The sequence below is a fragment of the Salmo trutta genome, chromosome 36 (genome assembly GCF_901001165.1).
Source record: "Salmo trutta chromosome 36, fSalTru1.1, whole genome shotgun sequence".
Classification (NCBI taxonomy): domain Eukaryota; kingdom Metazoa; phylum Chordata; class Actinopteri; order Salmoniformes; family Salmonidae; genus Salmo; species Salmo trutta.
This window is the reverse complement of record NC_042992.1, coordinates 1,330,666-1,358,540: the sequence shown is the minus strand read 5'-3', so window position 1 is coordinate 1,358,540 and position 27,875 is coordinate 1,330,666. Positions and strand designations below refer to the sequence as shown.

At 42.5% G+C, this 27,875-nt stretch overlaps 1 protein-coding gene across 1 annotated transcript; it reads left to right on the top strand.

The window, feature by feature from the left end:
* Window positions 1–11: 11 nt before the first annotated feature.
* On the top strand, window positions 12–27,321 carry ptpn2b (protein tyrosine phosphatase non-receptor type 2b). The gene is made up of 10 exons (XM_029736183.1): window positions 12–199; window positions 1,179–1,269; window positions 1,496–1,596; window positions 3,895–3,993; window positions 5,013–5,150; window positions 12,057–12,266; window positions 16,461–16,622; window positions 16,808–17,022; window positions 17,868–17,975; window positions 27,242–27,321. Exons 1-10 carry the CDS (start codon window positions 143–145, stop codon window positions 27,261–27,263), a joined length of 1,203 nt encoding a protein of 400 aa, XP_029592043.1. The 5' UTR covers window positions 12–142; the 3' UTR covers window positions 27,264–27,321.
* Window positions 27,322–27,875: the final 554 nt, after the last annotated feature.

Sequence of the window (27,875 nt, the reverse complement as noted above, 5' to 3'; positions counted from 1 at the left end):
ACGCCCGTATTAGACGTCAACTACACTGACAAAGTCTGTATCGTTTTTTTTTTTTTTTTTGTCGAATGGCTTTGTTTTAAAACAAGTAATGACTTAAATCATTTCTAGTTATCATCCATATTGATAAAATAACACTTTAAAAATGGACCAGGACTTTGAGGACATGGATTCAGAGGGCCGGTGGCAGAACTTATACATAGTAAGTTAGCTAGCTGTTAGCCTGTCTGTTAGCTTAGCTGATGCAGCTAGCAGCACCAGTGTCAGCTGCTATTTACGCACGCAAATAGCAGCTATTTGTAGAAATACGCACGGATGTTTATTGCTTAGTTCTCTTGTTGCCTTTTACTTTACTGTCTTTAGACATCTCTTTTCGGTGATGTCGCACAACAATACTCAGCAAGACTCCAAAGCCGAGTGCCAGTAATCTGGAGTTTTTAGCGTGTGCATGCATGCGGTTACTAACGATATCCCTCGCTAAGAGGTTTATCTAGCTAGCTAGCTATTTGGCTGACGGTTGTTATCTTGTCCATAGTAAGATTAGATTGACAGCTACAAACACATCGTTTGTCAACAGCTTCAGACCCTTGCTGGTGGTTCCAACTAGTTAGCACAAGTGTTTATTTGGGGAATTGCAGATTACAACTATTTCCTGCATTTGTTGGTCAACGGTTTTAACCTTTTAAACATCCATTGGTTGCTGCCTAGTGTGGCAAATTGTGTTATCATGATTTGATAGCAATCCGCTGTGTTTATTCTTTTTAACGACACTCCTAAAGATGATGAACTGCCTTTCTCCTTAAATTTGTTTCCCCTCCTTGACCAGTCAGTTGTGCTGACGAAACCTGCCTTTATGTCATGATCATTTTTAGGGATGAGATTATTCCCGATCAGTTCCTGCTCTATTGACATCCACTATTCATAAACTACTAAAAATAGTCCCCCAAACCTAAACCATTATCCTACCAGTAATACATAAGGATCCATTGAGTTCCCACAGCATCGTCCATCCTATCAGCAAGTGTGACCAGAGGATCTACAGTAGCTAAACATGGTCTGATTCTGTGAATATCTAAAGTAGTCTGACCTTGTGTGTCTAAAGAAACCTCATGGTACAGTAGGCCTATAGAGGAACAATTCATAGTCTATTAGTCTGTGATGACTAAACCGTTTGTTTGCAGGAAATACGGAATCAGTCCCATGAATGCCCTTTAAAAGTTGCTAAATATCCAGAAAATCGCAACCGGAACAGATACAGAGATGTCAGTCCATGTAAGTGACTTCATACTCCTTTATATCTTGTTCTTTAAAAGGTTTTGTTGTTGTTGTCTTGAACCGTACCACATTGATTTGCAGTATGATACCAACTTCAGATTCAGAGAACTTTGTCCTCAATGAGGCAATTCATTTTGCAGCAATACAATACATACATGAACTTGTCTTTCACTTGGATATGTTGTTCATATATTACTTCTCTCCTCTGTGGTTGTCTGTGTAGTTGATCACAGCAGAGTTAAACTGGAGAACACAGAGAACGACTACATCAACGCCAGCCTGGTGGTCATGGAGGAGGCCCAGAGGAGCTACATTTTAACTCAGGTGACTTGTCCATTTTCTTATTGTTGTCCGTTCTCTTCTTATTGTTGTCCGTTCTCTTCTTATTGTTGTCCGTTCAGTTTTTGTCTATTTTGTTTTTATTGCACCCATCTACAGCCCTCTAGTATGTTTTCCTCTTTGTATTGTTTCTTTCCAACTACGTCTGACTTCTATATCAGTTCTTGATGAACAGCACTAACACTTGATGAACAGCACTAACACTTGATGAACAGCACTAACACTTGATGAACAGCACTAACACTTGATGAACAGCACTAACACTTGATGAACACAACGAACACTTGATGAACACAACGAACACTTGATGAACACAACGAACACTTGATGAACACAAAGAACACTTGATTCTCAGAATACTTGATTAACAGAACAAGCCCTTTTTTTCAATTTTCCCCTAAAATGACATACCCAAATCTAACTGCCTGTGGCTCAGGCCCTGAATCAAGGATATGCATATTCTTGGTACCATTTGAAAGGAACCACTTTGAAGTTTGTGGAAATGTGAAAAGATTGTAGTAGAATATAACACAATAGAGCTGGTAGAAGCTAATACAAAGATAAAATGAACCGTTCTTTTGTATTTGTATTGTACCATCATGTTTGAAATGCAAGAGAAAGGCCATAGTGTATTATACCAGCCCAGCTGCAATTTAGATTTTGGCCACTAAATGGCATCAGTGTATGTGCAAAGTTTTAGACTGATCCAATGAACCATTGCATTTCTGTTCAAAAGTTTGTGTCAAGAGTGCCCAAATGTGCCTAATTTGTTTATTAATAACTTTTCATGTTCCAAATGGTACATTCTCCTCAAACAATAGCATGGTATTCTTTCACTGTAATAGCTACTGTACATTGGACAGTGCAGTTAGATTAACACGAATTTAAGCTTTCTGCCAATATCAGATATGTCTATGTCCTGGGAAATGTTCTTGTTACTTACAACCTCAGGCTAATGTGATTAGCATATGTTAGCTCAACTGTCCCATGGAAGGGACACCGGTCCCGAAGAATTTCAGAACGAACAACTGATTAACAGAATACTTGATTATCCAATGTAACGATTAACAGAACACTTGGTTCTCAGAACACTTGATTAACCAAACTAACGATTAACAGAACACTTAACCGAACTAACAATTGATTAATAGAACACTTGAAAAATAGAACCCTTAAATAACAGAACCCTTCGTTAACAAAACACTGATTAACAGAACTAACACTTGATTAACAGAACTAACACTTGATTAACAGAACTAACACTTGATTAACAGAACTAACACTTGATTAACAGTGAGTAAATCACAGAACACAGGTTATGAAAGTTATGTTTAGCCACAGTGATGTTGTTATGACGGTTTTGGTTAACCACAGGGGTGTTGTTACTGGTTGTTATGGTAGATCTGTTTAACAACAGCCACAGTGATGATGATACAGGTTGTTATGGTAGATCTGTTTAACCACAGCCACAGTGATGATGATGATACAGAGCAATGACTGGAAAACAGGAAATGGATGAAGGCTTTGAGGGGAGGAACTAAATGTTACCACATTGACTAAAACAATCTGCACTCTGATCTGGTGGTGGGATATTATATTTCTTTTATTTATTTCTTTTACCTTTATTTAACCAGGGAGGCAAGTTGAGAACAAGTTGTCATTTACAACTGCGACCTGGCCAAGATAAAGCAAAGCAGTTCGACACATACAACAACACAGAGTCACACATGGAGTAAAACAAACATACAGTCAATAATACAGTAGAAAAATAAGTCTATATACAAAGTGAGCAAATGAGGTGAGATAAGGGAGGTAAAGGCAATAAAAAAGGCCACAGTGGCGAAGTAAATACAATATAGCAATTAAACACTGGAATTGTAGATTTGCAGTAGGTGAATGTGCAAAGTAGAAATACTGGGGTGCAGGGGAGCAAAATAAATACATACAGTAGGGGATGAGGTAATTGTTTGGGCTATTTATAGATGGGCTATGTACAGGTGCAGTGATCTGTGAGCTGCTCTGACAGCTGGTGCTTAAAGCTGGTGAGGGAGATAAATGTTTCAGAGATTTTTGTAGTTCGGTCCAGTCATTAGCAGCAGAGAACTGGAAGGAGAGGCGGCCAAAGGACTTATGAATGATGTTTCTAAGCCTGAAAAGTTACAAATAGAACTGTTGATATCTTGTATTATTTAATACTTGACTGACCCCCAAATGCACATACATTTCCCAATGCGTAATCTTGGTTAGCTAATGGGTTTCTGTCTGTGTCTGCGTCATCCACAGGGTCCTCTGAGGAACACCTGTGGTCACTTCTGGTTGATGATCTGGGAACAGAATACCAAGGCTGTCATCATGCTGAACAGAGTCATAGAGAAGGGATCCGTGAGTAGAGAAGGCTGTTATAATGATGAACAGAGTCATAGAGAAGGGATCCGTGAGTAGAGAAGGCTGTTATAATGATGAACAGAGTCATAGAGAAGGGATCCGTGAGTAGAGAAGGCTGTTATAATGATGAACAGAGTCATAGAGAAGGGATCCGTGAGTAGAGAAGGCTGTTATAATGATGAACAGAGTCATAGAGAAGGGATCCGTGAGTACATAACTACTATCTTCTAGTATTGCCTACATGTGGTACACAGATCACACTATTTTTGGTAAGGTGGGGAGAGTGAAAGCCACTTTCTGTGGAGTGGTATTTCCTCCTACTCTGTGTGGTTTAGAGAGGGAATTCCTGGTCTGGTGGTGGGAGGTGTTGAGATGACAGTTAGGTCTGTACTACTGTAGGTCTGTGAGAGGGGACCTGACAGTTCCCCAAGCACAGGCTTTTATGCCTCCGATTCTACTTGAGCCGACCTCCCCTTCACGTCATCTTGTGTCAGAGTAGCAGCAGTAGGTGTTGGGTCATGAGTTTAGTTTCCCTTCTTCCTGGAAGGGGAGGAGCCAGGGGGGGAATATTGGTGTCATGAGGTTCTATTCAGTCTTGTTACGGCCAACGGATGCCTTTTAATAGCATGACATTACATAACCTGGTTGTCCATATTTAAGAAGGACTTGTAGAAAATGAATGATTAACTTTATCAAATGTAGTGAAACCTTGTAGCTTTAGTCTTTATAGGGACTGTCACTGCATTAAGTAGAATGCTGGGCTACACATACTTTGATAATCATAATAATAAAACATGGGTCTTATAGTGCTTATTCAGAATAGTATTAAGACTGGAAACACTTCTCTTTTGTGTCATGACTTCACTGTTCAACTAAGGTGGCTGGCTGGCTGGCTGGCTGGCTGGCTGACTGGCTGACTGACTGACTGGCTGACTGACTGGCTGACTGGCTGGCTGGCTGACTGGCTGGCTGGCTGACTGACTGGCTGACTGTCTTCTGTATTTCCCGCCTGACAGGAAAAGTGTGCTCAGTATTGGCCAACGCAGGACGAGCATGAGATGTCGTTTAGAGATACACATTTCCTGATAACGCTGGTTTCAGAAGACGTCAAGTCCTACTACACAACCAGAGTGCTGGAGCTGCAAAATGATAAGGTGAGTCTCTTTAACATGGTGGAAGCCTGAGTAATGCAGGAGTGTAATCTAGGATCAGGTCAGTGTGATCTACAACTTAAAACTGACGCTAGATCAAGGTGCTGGAGTAGCAGAATGCTCATGAGTCATATATTTAAAATGGTGTGAATATGATGCATTAGAGATTGTTTCCATACATCTCTATTAGAGCTGGGCGACATGGACAATAAGTAATATAGCGATAAAATACATCTCTATTAGAGCTGGGCGACATGGACAATAAGTAATATAGCGATAAAATTAATCTCTATTAGAGCTGGGCGACATGGACAATAAGTAATATAGCGATAAAATACAGACTTTTCTGTTAGTGGCAGGGCTCTAGACTAATTTTCCATGATTGATGTCCAAGTTTTTAGTATACCTTTTTACCAAGATGAGTGATGAGAAGAGAATTGTCCAGTCCATTGGGTATCTCACTATACCCCCATATGCCACGTCCTGAAATATGCACACAGATGTATTAAAAGTAAGTTTACGTTGTAATTCTTCTGACAGCCAACTTTCTAGCTCCATCCATAACTTTTGGACTTTGTAGCATTCCCAGAAGGGATGAATTATTGAGTCATTTTTAGTTTTACACTTAAGACATGACTCTGCCATTGTGCTGTAGAATTTATGAATTTTGTCTCTTGTATAATACATTCTATTCATTAGTTTATACTGGATTTAACGTACATTTTTGTTAACTGTAATTTTGTTAGTTATTCTCCAACTTTCCCTCCATCTTGTCCAAACATCAGTTCTTTTTACGTCTTGTTTCCACACAAAAAATTCTAAGATTGTCAGCTGTATAGACTGCAAGATTTTGGATATCTTCCCTATTATATGAAAATCATTTTCTGACTCAAATAAGATTCCTTCGAGAATGCTCTGATGTCTAACATATTTCAAATAAAAATGTAGGTGTATGTAACTTTTAAGTTGTATGTATTTGAAACTATGTACATTCTATCATGTAAAGAAATCTATTTTCTAATTTATCTGTGAATTCTGGAAAGCTATCCAATGATTGTTCCATAAGGTTGTGTTTTTAGGGAGTGATATTGGTTCTTGTAGAATATGTTTATAGTGTCCTTAACTATGAAATTGTTAATGTTTTTAGATTTATCCTTTTGAAAATAGACACGGAAAAAGATTCTGGGGATGAGCATGCACATCTTGAATATGTACCCATTGTTCCTCTTTAGTGCATTTAACTATATGTCGCAAGTAAAAGCCTTGGGTAGCGAGTTCATACAATTACAATCTGGAAGGTTAAAACCACCCTCAGACTTAGGAAGATGTTAAACTTTCCTTTTTATTCTATGAATTTTATTTGCCTATATAAAGTCTTATGACCGAGTATACTTTTTTTTAAAGAATGTCTTTGTGGCTAATTGGTATTCCCAAAAATAAATACCAAAACTTTGGCAGCCATTCTAAAGAGGTTTATTGTACCTGTAAGATTTATGGGAAGATTATTCAATTTAGTTAGATCTGCTTTCATTTTGTTGAGTAATGGAGGAAAGTTATCTCATATAATTGTTTTTTGTCAAATCAAATTTATTTATAAAGCCCTTCTTACATCAGCTGATATCTCAAAGGGCTGTACAGAAACCCAGTGTAAAACCCCAAACAGCAAGCAATGCAGGTGTAGAAGCACGGTGGCTAGGAAAAACTCCCTAGAAAGGCCAAAACCTAGGAAGAAACCTAGAGAGGAACCAGGCTATGAGGGGTGGCCAGTCCTCTTCTGGCTGTGCTGGGTGGAGATTATAACAGCACTTATTAAGCATCCTATGTAGTTCATATTTTTTGTGGTCTACTGAAAGGATTGCTGTTTTTCTATATCCTGAGATTTGAGTATTTTGAAAATATTTTTAGCAAGGGGGGCATTGAGTTTTCAATATTTGTCAGGTATTTCAGGAGATCATCTGCAAATAAGTTTAGTTTATTTTCATGTTTATCAATACCTGTTACGTTTGTGTCCTGTGTAATTCTTTCTGCAAGCAGTTCAATTGCCAGTGCAAACAGGAAGGGGGAGAGAGGACATCCCTGTCTTGTCCCCCTTTCTAAAGCAATTCCACCAGATAATATATTATTTGTGTATATTTTTGCTTTAGGACATTTATTCAATATGTCTTATTAAATGTATTATTTCAGCTGGAAAGTTGAAAGCTTCCAAAGTTTTGAATACAGAAGGCTGTTCAAGACGATCAAAAACCTTTTTGGCATCAACAGCCATAATTTAATTTATCTTCATCTTGTTTTTTTGCATGTTGTATTAAACTGAAACATTTGTTTGATATGTAACAAGTCTGGTAAAATGTTTGCCATTCTATTGCTTATAAGCTTTGTTATAATTTTGTCACAATTTATTGAAGTTATGTCTATAATCAGCAAGGGGACTCCAGATTTTCCTGGTTTCAATTTAACTGAAATAACTGTTTGATACATGGAACTAGGATGTACTGAATTGTGTGACTTGTGTGTGTTGTCATTTGTGTAAATAGGGGGGCTACTTTGTCCCAAAATGTTGAATAGAATTCTTTGGGAAAGCCATCCATTCCTGGTGATTTCCTCCATGCAAATGTTTTAACAGTATCTAATATTTCTTCTTGAGTGATCACGGTTTTAAGCTTTTGTTTGTCTGCTGATATTTGCTACGGAGTTGTTGAGTCAAAGAAGGCTATCGGATCTGTCAAACTGTTTAATTCTAATTTATATACATTTTCATAGAAGCTTTTAAAATGTTAATTAATCGCATTGTTTCTAATTACCACTTTTGTATCTTTAGTTTAAAAAAAATTATAATTGGTTTACTATGTGTTCATTTTGTGAGAGCTGCGAGATATTTACCAGGTTTATTTTCCATTAAGTAGTATGCTTTATTTGAGTTTAACCTGTAGTTGTTGGCTCTCTTCAAAAGTAAAATATTATATTCTTGCTTAAGTTCAGAAATTGTATTTACTTCTTTACCTTGTAAAGATTTATGTGCTTTTTCTAAGATATTGATTTTCTTTCATTTAAATTTCTAAATCAGATTTAACTTTTGCTGAGTATGAAATTATCATTCCCCTAATGTACACCTTCAAGGCATCCCAAATTGTATCAGGGGTCGGCTTTTCTCTGTCTGTCCTCTGTCTACATTTGTTTACCTAGTTGTTATACAATTTTGGGTCCAGAAGATTATTTTCTCTTGGTGTAATTAAGCACGATGCCGGAGAATGATCCGATATCACTATATCATACTTTTTTTTTAATCCAGTAAATTGTTGAGTGAATTTTTGTAGAATTTTTTTTTTTTGTCAATTCTTGAGTAGCTTTTCTACCTTTTTGAGAAAAGAAGGAATAGTCTTTTGGAGTTGGGAATAGTAATCTCTATGTGTCCTATAAATTATTTGTAGAGATTACATTTTTTTGCCTCTTTGGAGGCTCCCTAAATGTGCCTTTTTTATTGCTACGTCTGTTAATCTTATCGAATGTATGATTTAGGTCACCTGCTAAAATAATACTTCCTGTGTGGATGTGATCTAGATTTGCCCCTGATGGGATATACAATGAAATCAATGTGTATTTTTCACCATGTAAAGTACAATTCAACATAAGAAAATTGCCTTCTTGGTTTATGTGCTGGGATATAAGGGAAAATGGCCTTCTTGGTTTATGTGCTGGGATACAAGGGAAAATGGCCTTCTTGGTTTATGTGCTGGGATATAAGGGAAAATGGCCTTCTTGGTTTATGTGCTGGGATATAAGGGAAAATGGCCTTCTTGGTTTATGTGCTGGGATATAAGGGAAAATGGCCTTCTTGGTTTATGTGCTGGGATATAAGGGAAAATGGCCGCCTTGGTTTATGTGCTGGGATATAAGGGAAAATGGCCGCCTTGGTTTATGTGCTGGGATATAAGGGAAAATTGCCTTCTTGGTTTATGTGCTGGGATATAAGGGAAAATGGCCTTGGTTTATGTGCTGGGATATAAGGGAAAATTGCCTTCTTGGTTTATGTGCTGGGATATAAGGGAAAATGGTGTATTCTTATTTATCAGGATGCCTACTGTACGCCTCTGCTGTTACTAGAGGTCGACCGATTATGATTTTTCAACGCCGATACCGATTTTATTGGAGGACCAAAAAAAGCCGATACCAATTACAACATAATGAATGACCACACTAACTTAATATAATACATCAATAACATCTATTTAGTCTCAAATAAATCATGAAACAGGTTCAATTTGGTTTAAATAATGCAAAAACAATGTGTTGGAGAAGAAAGTAAAAGTGCAATATTTGCCATGTAAAAAAGCTAACGTTTAAGTTCCTTGCTCAGAACATGAGAAAGCTGGTGATTCCTTTTAACATGAGTCTTCAATATTCCCAGGTAAGAAGTTTTAGGTTGTAATTATTATAGGACTATTTCTCTCTATACCATTTGTTTTTCATATACCTTTGACTATTGGATGTTTAAATAGGTACTTTAGTATTGCCAGCCTAATCTCGGGAGTTGATAAGCTTGAAGTCATAAACAGCGCAATGTTTGAAGCACAGCGAAGAGCTGCTGGCAAATGCAGGAAAGTGCTGTTTGAATGAATGCTTACGAGCCTGCTGCTGCCTACCACCGCCCAGTCAGACTGCTCTATCAAATATCAAATCATAGACTTAATTATAACATAATAACACACAGAAATACAAGCCAAAGGTCATTAATATGGTCAAATCCGGAAACTATCATTTCGAAAACAAAACATTTATTCTTTCAGTGAAATACGGAACCGTTCTGTATTTTATCTAATGGGTGGCATCCATAAGTCTAAATATTGCTGTTTATATTGCACAACCTTCAATGTTATGTCACAATTCTGGCAAATTAATTACGGTCTTTGTTAGGAACAAATGGTCTTCACACAGTTTGCAATGAGCCAGGCAGCCCAAACTGCTGCATATACCTTGACTCTGCTTGCACAGAACGCAAGAGAAGTGACACAATTTCCCTAGCTAAAAGAAATTCATGTTAGCAGGCAATATTAACTAAATATGCAGTTTTAAAAATGTATACTTGTGTATTGATTTTAAGAAAGGCATTGATGTTTATGGTTAGGTACACATTGGTGCAATGACAGTGCTTTTTTCGCGAATGCGCTTGTTAAATAATCACCCGTTTGGCGAAGTAGGCTGTGATTCGACTATATGCAACGCTGGACAAGCTAGATAAACTAGTAATATCATCAACCATGTGTAGTTAACTAGTGACTGATTTGTTTTTTATAAGATGAGTTTAATGCTAGCTAGCAACTAACCTTGGCTCCTTGCTGCACATGCGTAACAGGTAGTCAGCCTGCCGCGCAGTCTACTCGTGGAGTGCAATGTAATCGGCCATAATCGGTGTCCAAAAATGGCGATTACCGATTGTTATGAAAACTTGAAATCGTCCCTAATTAATCGTCCATTCCGATTTAATCGGTCGACCTCCAGCTGTTACTACAGTAGGTAGCAGCAGAGGCCTCTCCAACCCAGCTCGTCTTATTTAAACCATTAGCGGCAGGGCTCTAGAATGACTTTTTCCAGTGTCAAGTAAGACATGAAATTAGTCAGCTATTTCATCTTACATGTTCAGGCATGTGCCTGCCTGTTTTTGTGCATATTGCTGGCCATGGCTATATGCGACACTTCACCACCTGAGGAAGTGGGAAATCAAGTGTTTTGAGTTCCCACTTCCTCAGGGGGTGAATTGTGTAGCCTATAGCTGTTGCTAAATAGCCATGCAGTTGATCTAACAGCACATTTAATGTCCTACAAATAAACAAATGGCTACAATTCGTATCGCCGGTGCATCATCTCAATAACATACTCAGTAAAGTGGTGTTATTTCCTTAACATTGAGTGTTGAGAAATACTTTCTATACTCTCATAAAGCTGAGACTCTCCTCTTTTTTTAACAACAGTAAATGCATGCCTCCCTTCACTCCGTGTGCAAAGGGGGAGAGGGAGTGAGAGCCTACAGTGAGACAGGGCAGATACTTTCTATGCAAGATGCAAGTTTAGGGCAAATAATGGTTTTAGAACCAAAATGTCTGCAGGAACGTTGTGTAGTCTAATCATCAAAATTACGGACGTCAGTAAAATTGCTTTGGTTAGAGGAGGGAAATGTCAGTGTCGGTAACTTTCAGTTTATCTTCCTCCCCAGGGACCGCATACAGTGTACTACTATCTCCAGGGTTAGGGTCAATGCAGTGTACTACTATCTCCAGGGTTAGGGTCAATGCAGTGTACTGCTATCTCCAGGGTTAGGGTCAATGCAGTGTACTGCTATCTCCAGGGTTAGAGTCAATGCAGTGTACTGCTATCTCCAGGGTTAGGGTCAATGCAGTGTACTGCTATCTCCAGGGTTAGGGTCAATGCAGTGTACTGCTATCTCCAGGGTTAGGGTCAATGCAGTGTACTGCTATCTCCAGGGTTAGGGTCAATGCAGTGTACTGCTATCTCCAGGGTTAGGGTCAATGCAGTGTACTGCTATCTCCAGGGTTAGGGTCAATGCAGTGTACTGCTATCTCCAGGGTTAGGGTCAATGCAGTGTACTACTATCTCCAGGGTTAGGGTCAATGCAGTGTACTACTATCTCCAGGGTTAGGGTCAATGCAGTGTTCCACTATCTATTATTTTCAAGGATGAGAACTGGAATTTCAGTTTGCTTCCTGAATTGAAATGGAATTGAGTCCAATCCTGCTCCTGTCCATTTGTACAGTAGGGCCCCAAATGGCACCCTATTCCATTTATGGTGCAGTTTAGACCAGGGCCCACGGGGCTCTGGTCAAAAGTAATGTACGAGGGAATAGGGTGCCATTTGGGACACAAGCAATGTCTTTTGTCCTCTGTTGTGTCTTCCAGACGGGCGAGAAGAGAGAGATCTATCACTTTCACTACACCACCTGGCCTGACTTTGGTGTCCCAGAATCGCCGGCGTCCTTCCTCAACTTCCTGTTCAAGGTGCGGGAGTCTGGCTCGTTGGGGGCGGACCACGGACCGGCGGTAGTGCACTGCAGTGCTGGAATTGGCCGCTCAGGGACCCTCTCATTGGTTGACACCTGTCTGGTCCTGGTAAGCCCTGCCCCCTTACACTTATAGTTGACACTATAAACCAGTGATGTAAAACTCGTTTCCCCCGTGGGCCGCATTCGGTCTTCACCAAGGTCCGTGTGTTCGGAAAGTATTCAGACCCCTTCCCTTTTTCCACATTCTGTTACGTTACAGCCTTATTTTAAAAAGGATTACATTTTTTTTTAAATTGCATCAATCTACACACAATACTCCATAATGACGAAGTGAAAACAGCTTTTCAGAAATGTTTGCACACAAAAATTAACTGAAATACATTATTTACTTAATCTTGCATCTAGCGGAACGCCTCGCCAAATATCCAATGGAAGAACGTGGAGCGAAATACAAAAACCTCAAAAATGCAATAATTTCAATTTTTCAAACATACGACTATTTTACACCATTTTAAAGACATGACTCTCGTTAATCTAACCACATTGTCCGATTTCAAAAAGGCTTTACACCGAAAGCAAAACATTAGATTGTTAGGAGACATAGCCAAAAACAATCACACAGCCATTTTCCAAGCAAGCATATATGTCACATAAACCCAAAACACAGCTAAATGAAGCACTAACCTTTGATGATCTTCATCAGATGACACTCCTAGGACATTATGTTATACAATACATGCATGTTTTTTTCAATCAAGTTCATATTTATATCCAAAAACAGCTTTTTACATTGGCATGTGATGTTCAGAACATGCATTCCCACCCAAAACTTGAATTTACTAAATTACTCATCATAAACGTTGACAAAATACATAACAATTATTTTAAGAATTATAGATACAGAACGTCTTTATGCAATCGCTATGTCAGATTTTTAAATAGCTTTTCGGCGAAAGCAGATTTTGCAATATTCTGAGTACATAGCTTAGCCATCACGGCTAGCTATTTTGACACCCGCCAACTTCGGCGCACACTAAATTCAGAATTACTATTAGAAAAATGGTATTACCTTTGCTTCGTCAGAATGCACTCCCAGGACTGCTACTTCCACAAGAAATGTTGTTTTTGTTCCAAATAATCCATAGTTATGTCCAAATACCTCAGTTTTGTTCGTGCGTTCAGGTCACTATCCAAAGGGTAACGCGCGAGCGCACATCGAGACAAAAAAAATTGAAATGTTCCTTTACCGTACTTAGAAGCATGTCAAACGCTGTTTAAAATCAATTTTTATGGTATTTGTCTCGTAACATAGTGATAATATTCCAACCGGACAATAGTGTATTCATTCAAAGATGAAAATAAAAAACAGCATGGTCGCAGGACCGCGCATCTCCAATCTCTTAGTCACTAGGCAGACCACTGACAAACTGAGCTCCTCTACGCTGCCCAGAGACAGGACACGCCTCAATCCGCATTCTGAAGGCTTTATAGAGAGCCAATAGAAGCCTTAGAAAGTGCCATGTAACAGCTCAGATACTGTAGTTTCGATAGAGAAGCAAAAGAAGGACTACAAATTCGCAGACAGGCCACTTCCTACTTGGAATCTTCTCAGGTTTTTGCCTGCCATATGAGTTCTGTTATACTCACAGACACCATTCAAACAGTTTTAGAAACTTCAGAGTGTTTTCTATCCAAATCTACTAATAATATGCATATTCTCTCAGTTTCTGGGCAAGAGTAGTAACCAGTTTAAATCGGGTACGTTTTTTCATCCGGCCGTGAAAATACTGCCCCCTATCCCAAACAGGTTTTAAGTATTCAGACCCTTTGCCATGAGACTCGAAATTGAGCTCAGGTGCATCCTGTTTCCATTGATCATCATTGAGATGTTTCTACAACTTGATTGTAGTCCACCTGCGGTAAATTCAATAGCTTGGACATGTTTTGGAAAGGCACACTGTCTATATGAGGTCCCAGAGTTGACAGAACCTGTCAGAGCAAGAACCAAGCCATGAGGTTGAAGGAATTGTCCGTTGAGCTCCGAGACATGATTGTGTCAGGGCACAGGGGAAGATTACCAAAACATTTCTGCAGCATTGAAGGTCCCCAAGAACACAGTGGCCTCCATCGTTCTTAAATGGAAGATATTTGGAACCACCAAGACTCTTCCTAGAGCTGGCCGCCCGGCCAACCTGAGCAATCGGGGGACAAGGGCCTTGGTCAGAGGTGACCAAGAACCTGATGATCACTCTGATAGAGCTCTAGAGTTCCTCTGTGGAGATGGGAGAACCTTTCAGAACGTCAACCATCTCTGCAGCACTCCACCAATCAGGCCTTTATGTTAGAATGGCCAGATGGAGGCCACTCCTCAGTAAAAGGCACATGACAGCCTGCTGGGAGTTTGCCAAAAGACACCTAAAGGACTATCAGACCATGAGAAACAAGATTCTCTGGTCTGATGAAACCAAGATCAAACTCTTTGGCTTGAATGCCAAGCGTCACGTCTGAAGGAAAACTGGCACCATTCCTACGGTGAAGCATGGTGGTGGCAGCATCATGCTGTGGGGATGTTTCTCAGCGGCAGCGACTGGGAGACTAGTCAGGATCGAAGCAAAGATGAACGGAGCAAAGTACAGAGAGATTCTTGATGAAAACCTGCTCCAGAGCGCTCAGGACCTCAGACTGGGGCGAAGGTTCATCTTCCAACAGGACAACGACCCTAAGGACACAGCCAAGACAATGCAGGAGTGACTTCGGGACAAGTCTCTGAATGTCCTTGAGTGGCCCAGCCAGAGCCCGGACTTGAACCCGATCGAACATCTGTGGAGAGACCTGAAAATAGCTGTGCAGCGACGTTCCCCATCCAACCTGACAGAGCTTGAGAGGATCTACAGAAAACAATGGGAGAAACTCCCCAAATACAGGTGAGCCAAGCTTGTAGCGTCATACCCAAGAAGACTTGAGGCTGTAATCGCTGCCAAAGGAGCTTCCACAAAGACATGAGTTAAGGGTCTGAATACTTATGTGAATGTGATATTTCATTTTTTTTCAAAAATGTTTAAAAACCTGTTTTTGCTTTATCATTATGGGGTATTGTGTTTTGATTATTTTTTTTTTTTTTTACCTAATCAATTTAAAACATTTTGGAATAAGGCTGTAACATAACAAAATGTGGAAGAAGTCAAGGAGTCTGAATACTTCGACTGCACTGTATATCCTCGCCATTAAAATAAAAAAAATATACAATAATAATCCTCTATGCATCTCTTTTGGAATTTTAGATTCTCCCTGACTGTTTGTTACGATGACCGTTAGCTAGCTGGGGAGAGTGAAGAGACTACCTGTAGGTCCGTTAGCTAGCTGGGGAGAGTGAAGAGACTACCTGTAGGTCCGTTAGCTAGCTGGGGAGAGTGAAGAGACTACGTGTAGGTCCGTTAGCTAGCTGGGGAGAGTGGAGAGACTACCTGTAGGTCCGTTAGCTAGCTGGGGAGAGTGGAGACTACCTGTAGGTCTGTTAGCTAGCTGGGGAGAGTGGAGAGACTACCTGTAGGTCCGTTAGCTAGCTGGGGAGAGTGGAGAGACTACCCCGTAGGTCCGTTAGCTAGCTGGGGAGAGTGGAGAAACTACCCCGTAGGTCCGTTAGCTAGCTGGGGAGAGTGGAGAAACTACCCCGTAGGTCCGTTAGCTAGCTGGGGAGAGTGAAGAGACTACCTTTAGGTCCGTTAGCTAGCTGGGGAGAGTGGAGAGACTACCTGTAGGTCCGTTAGCTAGCTGGGGAGAGTGAAGAGACTACCTGTAGGTCCGTTAGCTAGCTGGGGAGAGTGAAGAGACTACCTGTAGGTCCGTTAGCTAGCTGGGGAGAGTGGAGAGACTACCTGTAAGTCCGTTAGCTAGCTGGGGAGAGTGGAGAGACTACCTGTAAGTCCGTTAGCTAGCTGGGGAGAGTGGAGAGACTACCTGTAGGTCCGTTAGCTAGCTGGGGAGAGTGGAGAGACTACCTGTAGGTCCGTTAGCTAGCTGGGGAGAGTGGAGAGACTACCTGTAGGACCGTTAGCTAGCTCTTGGCTATAAACACTATGTGAGAGTGATGTCTCTATACTGTATTATATGTGGATATTTTTCTAACCTAAATTGCCTTTCTTAATTGCCCCTTAGGGAATAAATAGTTGTATTGAATTAGATTAAATGGAATAAGCATGACGAGCATTTCTAAGCAAAAGGAACGTTCACAGCCAACAAATACGTCTTCAGCACTCAACCACTGAACCTCTGGTGTCTTTGTCTGTCTCTGTGGTGTCAGATGGACAAGAGGAAAGACCCATCGTCTGTGGACATCAAGGCTGTGCTGCTGGACATGAGGAAGTACCGTATGGGTCTGATCCAGACTCCTGACCAGCTACGTTTCTCCTACAGGGCTGTCCTGGAGGGAGCCAAGTACATCATGGGGGACTGCTCTGTACAGGTAACACAGCTAACCCTAACCCCACACCTAGCTAGCTGTAAGGAGCCAAGTACATCATGGGGAACTCCTCTCTAGTACAAGTAGAGCACCTGTGGGGCGGCTGGCTCAGAGGCCAAGTGATTTCATCAAAATTCTATTTGAGTTAATCTCTCTCTCTCTCTCCCCTCTTTCTCTGTTTCCTCCAGAAAATGTGGCGTGAACTATCTAAAGAGGACCAGGACCCAGTGTCTGATTCTGAATCCCTTCTTCCTACCCAGCCACCCTCCAAGTGTCCCCTGGAGAAATACAATGGCAGCCGGGTGTCCCGGGGGGAAGAGGGGGGGGACGCGGAGCTGGGGGAGAGAACGACGGGGACAGAGCCACCATATAAGGAACAGGATGTGGACGAGAGCACAGCTAAGTGAGTATTGGTGTAGTAGAGACAGACTGTCTGGGTGTAGAGGCGGACTGTCTGGGTGTAGAGGCGGACTGTCTGGGTGTAGAGGCGGACTGTCTGGGTGTAGAGACGGACTGTCTGGGTGTAGAGACAGACTGTCTGGGTGTAGAGACAGACTGTCTGGGTGTAGAGGCGGACTGTCTGGGTGTAGAGGCGGACTGTCTGGGTGTAGAGGCGGACTGTCTGGGTGTAGAGGCGGACTGTCTGGGTGTAGAGACGGACTGTCTGGGTGTAGAGGCGGACTGTCTGGGTGTAGAGGCGGACTGTCTGGCGGTGTAGAGGCGGACTGTCTGGCGGTGTAGAGGCGGACTGTCTGGCGGTGTAGAGGCGGACTGTCTGGCGGTGTAGAGGCGGACTGTCTGGCGGTGTAGAGGCGGACTGTCTGGCGGTGTAGAGGCGGACTGTCTGGCGGTGTAGAGGCGGACTGTCTGGCGGTGTAGAGGCGGACTGTCTGGCGGTGTAGAGGCGGACTGTCTGGCGGTGTAGAGGCGGACTGTCTGGCGGTGGGGGGATGAGGTGCTGTCAGAGAAGAGACACTGCTGCTTTTAGCTGGTTGTCTTTGCAGTGTTTCTCTTCTCTCAGGGCTGGTTTCCTGGACACAGATTAGGTGTATTCCTTGACTAAAACATATTCAATCATTTTTTCGACATTAATTACATTTTGATACGGGAAACTGTCCAAAAGAGTCTGGGGATGTAAGGAGAAGCTTCCTGTATTGATCCTCTATTCTGATCAGGGTGCTGGTATGCTAAACTTAGTGGCAAAAAGGTTTGATTGACTTGCATCCATTTTTGCTGCTTTTGTGACAGTGCTCGCAAGAGACCGCGCGATGAGAGGGTGTCTAACTGGACCCCCGAGATCACGGACCCCAAGCAGACGAAGCCCAGCATAACAGACTCTGAAAAGAAGAGAAAAAGGTGAGGATTCATCTGTCCACTGCACCTTTTAAAATACATTATCATTACACTCACTGTCACTGCACCTTTAAAATACATTATCATTACACTCACTGTCACTGCACCTTTAAAATACATTATCATTATACTCACTGTCACTGCACCTTTAAAATACATTATCATTACACTCACTGTCACTGCACCTTTAAAATACATTATCATTACACTCACTGTACCTTTAAAATACATTATCATTACACTCACTGTCACTGCACCTTTAAAATACATTATCATTACACTCACGGTCACTGCACCTTTAAAATACATTATCATTACACTCACTGTCACTGCACCTTTTAAATACATTATCATTACACTCACGGTCACTGCACCTTTTAAATACATTATCATTACACTCACGGTCACTGCACCTTTAAAATACATTATCATTACACTCACTGTCACTGCACCTTTAAAATACATTATCATTACACTCACTGTCACTGCACCTTTAAAATACATTATCATTACACTCACTGTCACTGTACCTTTAAAATACATTATCATTACACTCACTGTCACTGCACCTTTAAAATACATTATCATTACACTCACTGTCACTGCACCTTTAAAATACATTATCATTACCCTTACTGTCACTGCACCTTTAAAATACATTATCATTACACTCACTGTCACTGCACCTTTAAAATACATTATCATTACACTCACTGTCACTGCACCTTTAAAATACATTATCATTACACTCACTGTACCTTTAAAATACATTATCATTACACTCACTGTACCTTTAAAATGCATTATCATTACACTCACTGTACCTTTAAAATACATTATCATTACACTCACTGTACCTTTAAAATACATTATCATTACACTCACTGTCACTGCACCTTTAAAATGCATTATCATTACACTCACTGTACCTTTAAAATACATTATCATTACACTCACTGTACCTTTAAAATACATTATCATTACACTCACTGTCACTGTACCTTTAAAATACATTATCATTACACTCACTGTCACTGCACCTTTAAAATGCATTATCATTACACTCACTGTACCTTTAAAATACATTATCATTACACTCACTGTACCTTTAAAATACATTATCATTACACTCACTGTCACTGTACCTTTAAAATACATTATCATTACACTCACTGTACCTTTAAAATACATTATCATTACACTCACTGTACCTTTAAAATACATTATCATTACACTCACTGTCACTGCACCTTTAAAATACATTATCATTACACTCACTGTCACTGTACCTTTAAAATACATTATCATTACACTCACTGTACCTTTAAAATACATTATCATTACACTCACTGTACCTTTAAAATACATTATCATTACACTCACTGTCACTGCACCTTTAAAATACATTATCATTACACTCACTGTCACTGTACCTTTAAAATACATTATCATTACACTCACTGTACCTTTAAAATACATTATCATTACACTCACTGTACCATTAACTAAATGACCATCATCACATGAAATAACCAGGATCCAAACATGTCTGTATTGAAAGGTGATTAATTCACAGGGACAACTTCCTGTGTTAAAGGGTAATAGTTTGTGTGTAAAACATGTATAGACTATATTTCTACTGTCACCTCAACGTAACATAGCTTCCTGTTTGGGATAATACACTTCCTGTGTTAAAGGGTAATAGTTTGTGTGTAAAACATGTATAGACTATATTTCTACTGTCACCTCAACGTAACATAGCTTCCTGTTTGGGATAATACACTTCCTGTGTTAAAGGGTAATAGTTTGTGTATAAACATGTATAGACTATATTTCTACTGTCACCTCAACATAACATAGCTTCCTGTTTGGGATAATACATTTTATTTTTCTTGTAGTGTTTCCCAACCCTCTCCTCCAGTACCCCGAGCCATTCCACATATCTATTTCTGGACTAGTATCACCTGGTTTTAATTGGTCAACTAACTAACCATCAAGCCCTTATTAGTGGAATCAGGTGTGCTAGTTCTGGAAGGGCTCCAATAAGCAGAATAGCTGCAGGGGAGATGAGATGGTAAAATTCTACTTCTCATTACTCTGTGAGCTGCTGCTTCATCTGATAGCTGGACAACCACCCACGGCTCGTTTCCCCTACATACAGATCTACGATCAGCTTCCCCTCCCCATATCCTAACCTTAACCATTAGTGGGGGCAATACAAAACTGACTGAAGTTCAGCATCTAGGGAGAACTTCACCCTACACCCCAGTAAGCCAGTCAGCCAGCCAGCCTACATACATACATACATACATACATACCCCCCCTTTTGCCCTCAGAACAGCCGCAGTTCGTCGGGGCGTGGACTCTACAAGGTGTCGAAAGCGCCCCACAGGGAAGCTGACCCATATTGACTCCAATGCTTCCCACAGCTGTCAAGTTGGCTGGATGTCCTTTGGGTTGTGGACCGTTCTTGATACACAAGGGAAACTGTAGAGTGTGAAAAACCCAGCAGCGATGCAGTTCTTGACACACACAAACCAGTGCGCCTGGCACCTACTACCACACCCCATTCAGAGGCACATAAATATTTTGTCTTGCCCATTCACCCTCTGAATGGCACACATACACAATGATATTATATATTATACACACATGAAGTCTCCAGTTTCTTCCTGTTACTGGAACATAAATAAGAAGATCAGTGGTTAAAAGGCTTAAATGTCTCTAGACAGCAGCTTCCTAGTGTTTGGTATCTCAGTGTATAATGTCTCCAGACAGCAGCTTCCTAGTTTTTGGTATCTCAGTGTATAATGTCTCTAGACAGCAGCTTCCTAGTGTTTGGTAGCTCAGTGTATAATGTCTCTAAACAGCAGCGTCCTAGTGTTTGGTATCTCAGTGTATAATGTCTCTAAACAGCAGCTTCCTAGTGTTTGGTATCTCAGTGTATAATGTCTCCAGACAGCAGCTTCCTAGTTTTTGGTATCTCAGTGTATAATGTCTCTAGACAGCAGCTTCCTAGTGTTTGGTAGCTCAGTGTATAATGTCTCTAGACAGCAGCTTCCTAGTGTTTGGTAGCTCAGTGTATAATGTCTCTAGACAGCAGCTTCCTAGTGTTTGGTATCTCAGTGTATAATGTCTCTAGAAGGCAGCTTCCTAGTGTTTGGTAGCTCAGTGTATAATGTCTCTAGACAGCAGCTTCCTAGTGTTTGGTAGCTCAGTGTATAATGTCTCTAGACAGCAGCTTCCTAGTGTTTGGTAGCTCAGTGTATAATGTCTCTAGACAGCAGCTTCCTAGTGTTTGGTATCTCAGTGTATAATGTCTCCAGACAGCAGCTTCCTAGTGTTTGGTAGCTCAGTGTATAATGTCTCTAGACAGTAGATTCCTAGTGTTTGGTATCTCGGTGTATAATGTCTCTAGACAGCAGCTTCCTAGTGTTTGGTAGCTCAGTGTGTATATCTACTGTATGTATATATAATATATTCCATTTAGCAGATGATTCTATCCAAAGCCACTTTCAGTCAGTGTGTAGTCTGAAGGGCGTGTAGCCTGAAGGGCGTGTAGCCTAGCCTGAAGGGCGTGTAGCCTAGCCTGAAGGGCGTGTAGCCTAGCCTGAAGGGCGTGTAGCCTAGCCTGAAGGGCGTGTAGCCTAGCCTGAAGGGCGTGTAGCCTAGCCTGAAGGGCGTGTAGCCTAGCCTGAAGGGCGTGTAGCCTAGCCTAAAGGGCGTGTAGCCTAGCCTGAATGGCGTGTAGCCTAGCCTGAATGGCGTGTAGCCTAGCCTTAAGGGCGTGTAGCCTAGCCTGAAGGGCGTGTAGCCTGAAGGGCGTGTAGCCTGAAGGGCGTGTAGCCTGAATGGCGTGTAGCCTAGCCTGAAGGGCGTGTAGCCTAGCCTGAAGGGCGTGTAGCCTAGCCTGAAGGGCGTGTAGCCTAGCCTGAAGGGCGTGTAGCCTAGCCTGAAGGGCGTGTAGCCTAGCCTGAAGGGCGTGTAGCCTAGCCTGAAGGGCGTGTAGCCTAGCCTGAAGGGCGTGTATTCTGAGCCGAAACCAGAGTATATTTCTTGCTCTACAGTGTCTGACAGATTTCAGTGCCTTCGGAAAGTATTCAGACCCCTTGACTTTTTCCACATTTTGTTCCATTAGTCTTATTCTAAAATTGCTTAAATAGTTTTTCCCCCTCAATCTACCCACATTACACCATAATGACTAAGCAAAAACAGGTTTTTAGACATTTTTGCATAAAAAACCCTGAAATATCACATTTACATAAGTATTCAGACCCTTTACTCAGTACTTTGTTGAAGCACCTTTGGCAGCAATTACAGCCTTGAGTCTTCTTGGGTATGACGCTACAAGCTTGACACACCTGTATTTGGGGAGTTTCTCCCATTCTTCTCTGCAGATCCTCTCAAGCTCTGTCAGGTTGGATGTGGAGCGTCGCTGCACAGCTATTTTCAGGTCTCTCCAGAGATGTTCGATCGGGTTCAAGTCTGCACTCTGGCTGGGCTACTCACGGAGATTCAGAGACTTGTCCCGAAGCCACCCCTGCATTGTCTTGGCTGTCCTGAGCGCTCTGGAGCAGGTTTTCATTAAGGATCTCTCTGTACTTTACTCTGTTCATCTTTGCCTAGATCCTAACTAGTCTCCCAGTCCCTGCCACTGAAAAACATCCCCACAGCATGATGCTGCCACCACCATGCTTCACCATAGGGATGGTGCCAGTTTTCCTCCAAATGTGACGCTTGGCATTCAGGCCAAAGAGTTCGATCTTGGTTTCATCAGACCAGAGAATCTTGTTTTTCATGGTCCGAGAATCCTTTAGGTGCCTTTTGGCAAACTCCAAGCAGGCTGTCATGTGCCTTTTACTGACGAGTGGCTTCCGTCTGGCCACTCTACCATAAAGGCCTGATTGGTGGAGTGCTGCAGAGATGGTTGTCCTTCTGGAAGGTTCTCCCATCTCCACAGAGGAACTCTGGAGCTCTGTTAGAGTGACCATCGGGTTCTTGGTCACCTCCCTGACCAAGGTCCTTCTCCCTCGATTGCTCAGTTTGGCCGGTCGGCCAGCTCTAGGAAGTGTCTTGGTGGATCCAAACTTCTTCCATTTAAGAATGATGAGGACCTTCAATGCTGCAGAAATGTTTTTGTACCCTACCCCAGATCTGTGCCTCAACACAATCCTGTCTAGGAGGTCTACGGACAATTCCTTCGACCTCATGTCTTGGTTTTTGCTCTGACCTGCACTGTCAACTGTGGGACCTTATATAGACAGATGTGCTTTTCCAACTCATGTCCAATCAATTGAATTTACCACAGTTGGACTCCAATCAAGTTGTAGAAACATCTCAAGGATGATCAATGGAAACAGGATGCACCTGAGCTTCATTTCGAGTCTCATAGCAACGGGTCTGAATACTTATGTAAATACTTAATTTTTTTTATGTGCACAAATTTCTAAAGACCTGTTTTCATTTTGTCATTATGGGGTACTGTGATGTCATTATGGGCTACCCTGCCGCCCCATTTCCTAATGTATGGCTCTGGCCTAAACCTCTCTTGGACAGTTTTGGCTGCATTTGCTGTACATGCCATCAAAGTGGTGCAGGCTGCTGCTGTGCCGGCCTGTTGGGGGCGCTGTGACTGTCCTGTTCTGACAGCAACCCCCACTTCCGTACCGACTCATAAGATGATTCTATAATACTATCAGATTTTAAAGAACACCCCAACGTGTACGTCATCGTAAAGATCCCAGCTTGTCTGATCTGTTCTGGTCAGCAGTGCTGGTTTGGTTTTATGTGACGTCAGGTTTCTCTGATTGCTTTTCTTGTGTTACTGTGTTTATGCCTGTGTGTTGGTATGTCTTGTTGAGTTACCCTCTGAGTGCTCTGCATGCTGTGGACTGTGTTTATGCCTGTCTGTTGGTCTGCTGTTACTCCAGAGGTGGGCATCCTAGCCTGGTTCCAGATCTGTGTTCCTCTACTCTTCCTATAGTCATCCTAGCCTGGTCCCAGATCTGTGTTCCTCTACTCTTCCTATATTCATCCTAGCCTGGTTCCAGATCTGTGTTCCTCTACTCTTCCTATAGTCATCCTAGCCTGGTTCCAGATCTGTGTTCCTCTACTCTTCCTATAGTCATCCTAGCCTGGTCCCAGATCTGTGTTCCTCTACTCTTCCTATATTCATCCTAGCCTGGTTCCAGATCTGTGCTCCTCTACTCTTCCTATAGTCATCCTAGCCTGGTTCCAGATCTGTGCTCCTCTACTCTTCCTATAGTCATCCTAGCCTGGTTCCAGATCTGTGTTCCTCTATTCATCCTAGCCTGGTTCCAGATCTGTGTTCCTCTACTCTTCCTATAGTCATCCTAGCCTGGTTCCAGATCTGTGTTCCTCTACTCTTCCTATAGTCATCCTAGCCTGGTTCCAGATCTGTGCTCCTCTACTCTTCCTATAGTCATCCTAGCCTGGTTCCAGATCTGTGCTCCTCTACTCTTCCTATAGTCATCCTAGCCTGGTTCCAGATCTGTGTTCCTCTAGTCATCCTAGCCTGGTCCCAGATCTGTGTTCCTCTACTCATCCTAGCCTGGTCCCAGATCTGTGTTCTTCTGCGTGACTGAGTGTAATGACTTGATTATAGGAAGAGACACTGAAGTCACATGATGATACATTGCAATGGCCTGAAGGTTTCTGTTGTTCAGCATCGATGTTGTCCGGATAAAGCCTGGTCATCATGTCTTATGCAACCTATGTGTGCCGTTACAGCGTGTTACCGTTAGAAACGTCAGCTACAAGTCCTTTGGGTAAAGGTACATTTCTTGGCAACTATTGTTTTAGTTGTGGAAATCTGGATAGGCAAACAGCCATCAGTTACTTATCTGGGTCCCAACATCCCATATCACCAAACAAGGCTACTCCAGATGGTAGTTCCTGCTTTTTAAACCATAACAGCTGCTTACTGCTTCAAATCAAATCACAAATCAAATCAAATTTATTTATATAGCCCTTCGTACATCAGCTGAAATCTCAAAGTGCTGTACAGAAACCCAGCCTAAAACCCCAAACAGCAAGCAATGCATGTGAAAGAAGCACGGTGGCTGGGAAAAACTCCCTAGGAAAAACTCCTGAGAAAGGCCAAAAACCTAGGAAGAAACCTAGAGAGGAACCAGGCTATGAGGGGTGGCCAGTCCTCTTCTGGCTGTGCCGGGTGGATATTATAACAGAACATGGTCAAGATGTTAAAATGTTCGTAAATGACCAGCATGGTCAAATAATAATAATCATAGTAATTGTCGAGGGTGCAACAAGCACGTCCGGTGAACAGGTCAGGGTTCCGTAGCCGCAGGCAGAACAGTTGAAACTGGAGCAGCAGCATGGCCAGGTGGACTGGGGACAGCAAGGAGTCATCATGCCAGGTAGTCCTGAGGCATGGTCCTAGGGCTCAGGTCCTCCGAGAGAAAGAAAGAAAGAGAGAAAGAGAGAATTAGAGAGAGCATATTTACATTCACACAGGACACCGGATAAGACAAGAGAATACTCCAGATGTAACAGACTGACCCTAGCCCCCCGACACATAAACTACTGCAGCATAAATACTGGAGGCTGAGACAGGAGGGATCAGAAGACACTGTGGCCCCATCCGATGATACCCCCGGACAGGGCCAAACAGGCAGGATATAACCCCACCCACTTTGCCAAAGCACAGCCCCCACACCACTAGAGGGATATCTACAACCACCAACTTACCGTCCGAAGACAAGGCCGAGTATAGCCCACAAAGATCTCCGCCACGGCACAACCCAAGGGGGGGGCGCCAACCCAGACAGGAAGACCACGTCAGTGGCTCAACCTACTCAAGTGACGCACCCCTCCCATGGACGGCATGGAAGAACACCAGTAAGTCAGTGACTCAGCCCCTGTAAAAGGGTTAGAGGCAGAGAATCCCAGTGGGAAGAGGGGAACCGACAAGGCAGAGACAGCAAGGGCGGTTCGTTGCTCCAGCCTTTCCGTTCACCTTCACACTCCTGGGCCAGACTATACTTAATCATAGGACCTACTGAAGAGATAAGTCTTCAGTAAAGACTTAAAGGTTGAGACTGAGTCTGCGTCTCTCACATGGGTAGGCAGACCATTCCATAAAAATGGAGCTCTATAGGAGAAAGCCCTACCTCCAGCCGTTTGCTTAGAAATTCTAGGGACAATTAGGAGGCCTGCGTCTTGTGACCGTAGCGTACGTGTAGGTATGTACGGCAGGACCAAATCGGAAAGATAGGTAGGAGCAAGCCCATGTAATGCTTTGTAGGTTAGCAGTAAAACCTTGAAATCAGCCATTGCCTTAACAGGAAGCCAGTGTAGGGAGGCTAGCACTGGAGTAATATGATCAAATTTTTTGGTTCTAGTCAGGATTCTAGCAGCCGTATTTAGCACTAACTGAAGTTTGTTTAGTGCTTTATCCGGGTAGCCGGAAAGTAGAGCTTCCTGCTTCCTGTTTTATCCATGCCTTGATGATGACAGTAGACCAAGCACTAAACATGTACTTCCATTTCAAATTCCTCAATGTACAACTGCTAGCCTGAGTGCCAGTCTGTTTGTGCTATCACTCATTGTCATGCCAAGGACAGCGGTGGAGTTGGTAAGAGTCCATCAACAGATCTGGAACCAGGCTATAGAACGACTGTACCTGGCTGGTTGTAACAGGACTCTCTCATTTCAATCCCAGTATTACATCACCTGGAAGCACCGCAGTCTGGGGTTGTGAAACTAAAGCAGGCATTGGTCCTACATGCAGTACATCTGTTCCTACATGCAGTACATCTGTTCTTACATGCAGTACATCTGTTCTTACATGCAGTACATCTGTTTTTACATGCAGTACATCTGTTCCTACATGCAGTACATCTGTCTTACATGTAGTACATATGGTCCTACATGCAGTACATCTGTTCCTACATGCAGTACATCTGTTCTTACATGCAGTACATCTGTTCTTACATGCAGTACATCTGTTTTTACATGCAGTACATCTGTTCCTACATGCAGTACATCTGTCTTACATGCAGTACATATGTTCCTACATGCAGTACATCTGTTCCTACATGCAGTACATCTGTTCTTACATGCAGTACATCTGTCTTACATGCAGTGCATATGTTCCTACATGCAGTACATCTGTTCCTACATGCAGTACATCTGTTCTTGTGGTCTGTCAAATGGTATGTCCTTATATTGTGTTCTTCTGAAATCGCCATCCTTTCCCCATTCCCATCCTCTCTGTGTTGTGACAGGCCGAGAACCAGTGACCACTAACTGACTCCACCGTGGCCCCAGCCGCCTCCTGATCTGGCTGCTGAGATGACGTTGACAGGAATCCCCCTCCCTCTCTCTCTATAACCCCCCTCCCTCTCTCTCTATAACCCCCCTCCCTCTCTCTCTATAACCCCCCTCCCTCTCTCTCTATAACCCCCCTCCCTCTCTCTCTATGACCCCCCTCCCTCTCTCTCTATGACCCCCCTCCCTCTCTCTCTATGACCCCCCTCCCTCTCTCTCTATAACCCCCCTCCCTCTCTCTCTATGACCCCCTCCCTCTCTCTCTATGACCCCCCTCCCTCTCTCTCTATGACCCCCCTCCCTCTCTCTCTATGACCCCCTCCCTCTCTCTCTATGACCCCCCTCCCTCTCTCTCTCTATAACCCCCCTCCCTCTCTCTCTCTATAACCCCCCTCCCTCTCTCTCTCTATAACCCCCCTCCCTCTCTCTCTATAACCCCCTCTCTCTCTCTCTCTCTCTATAACCCCCCTCCCTCTCTCTCTCTATAACCCCCCTCCCTCTCTCTCTCTATAACCCCCCTCCCTCTCTCTCTCTATAACCCCCCTCCCTCTCTCTCTCTATAACCCCCCTCCCTCTCTCTCTATAACCCCC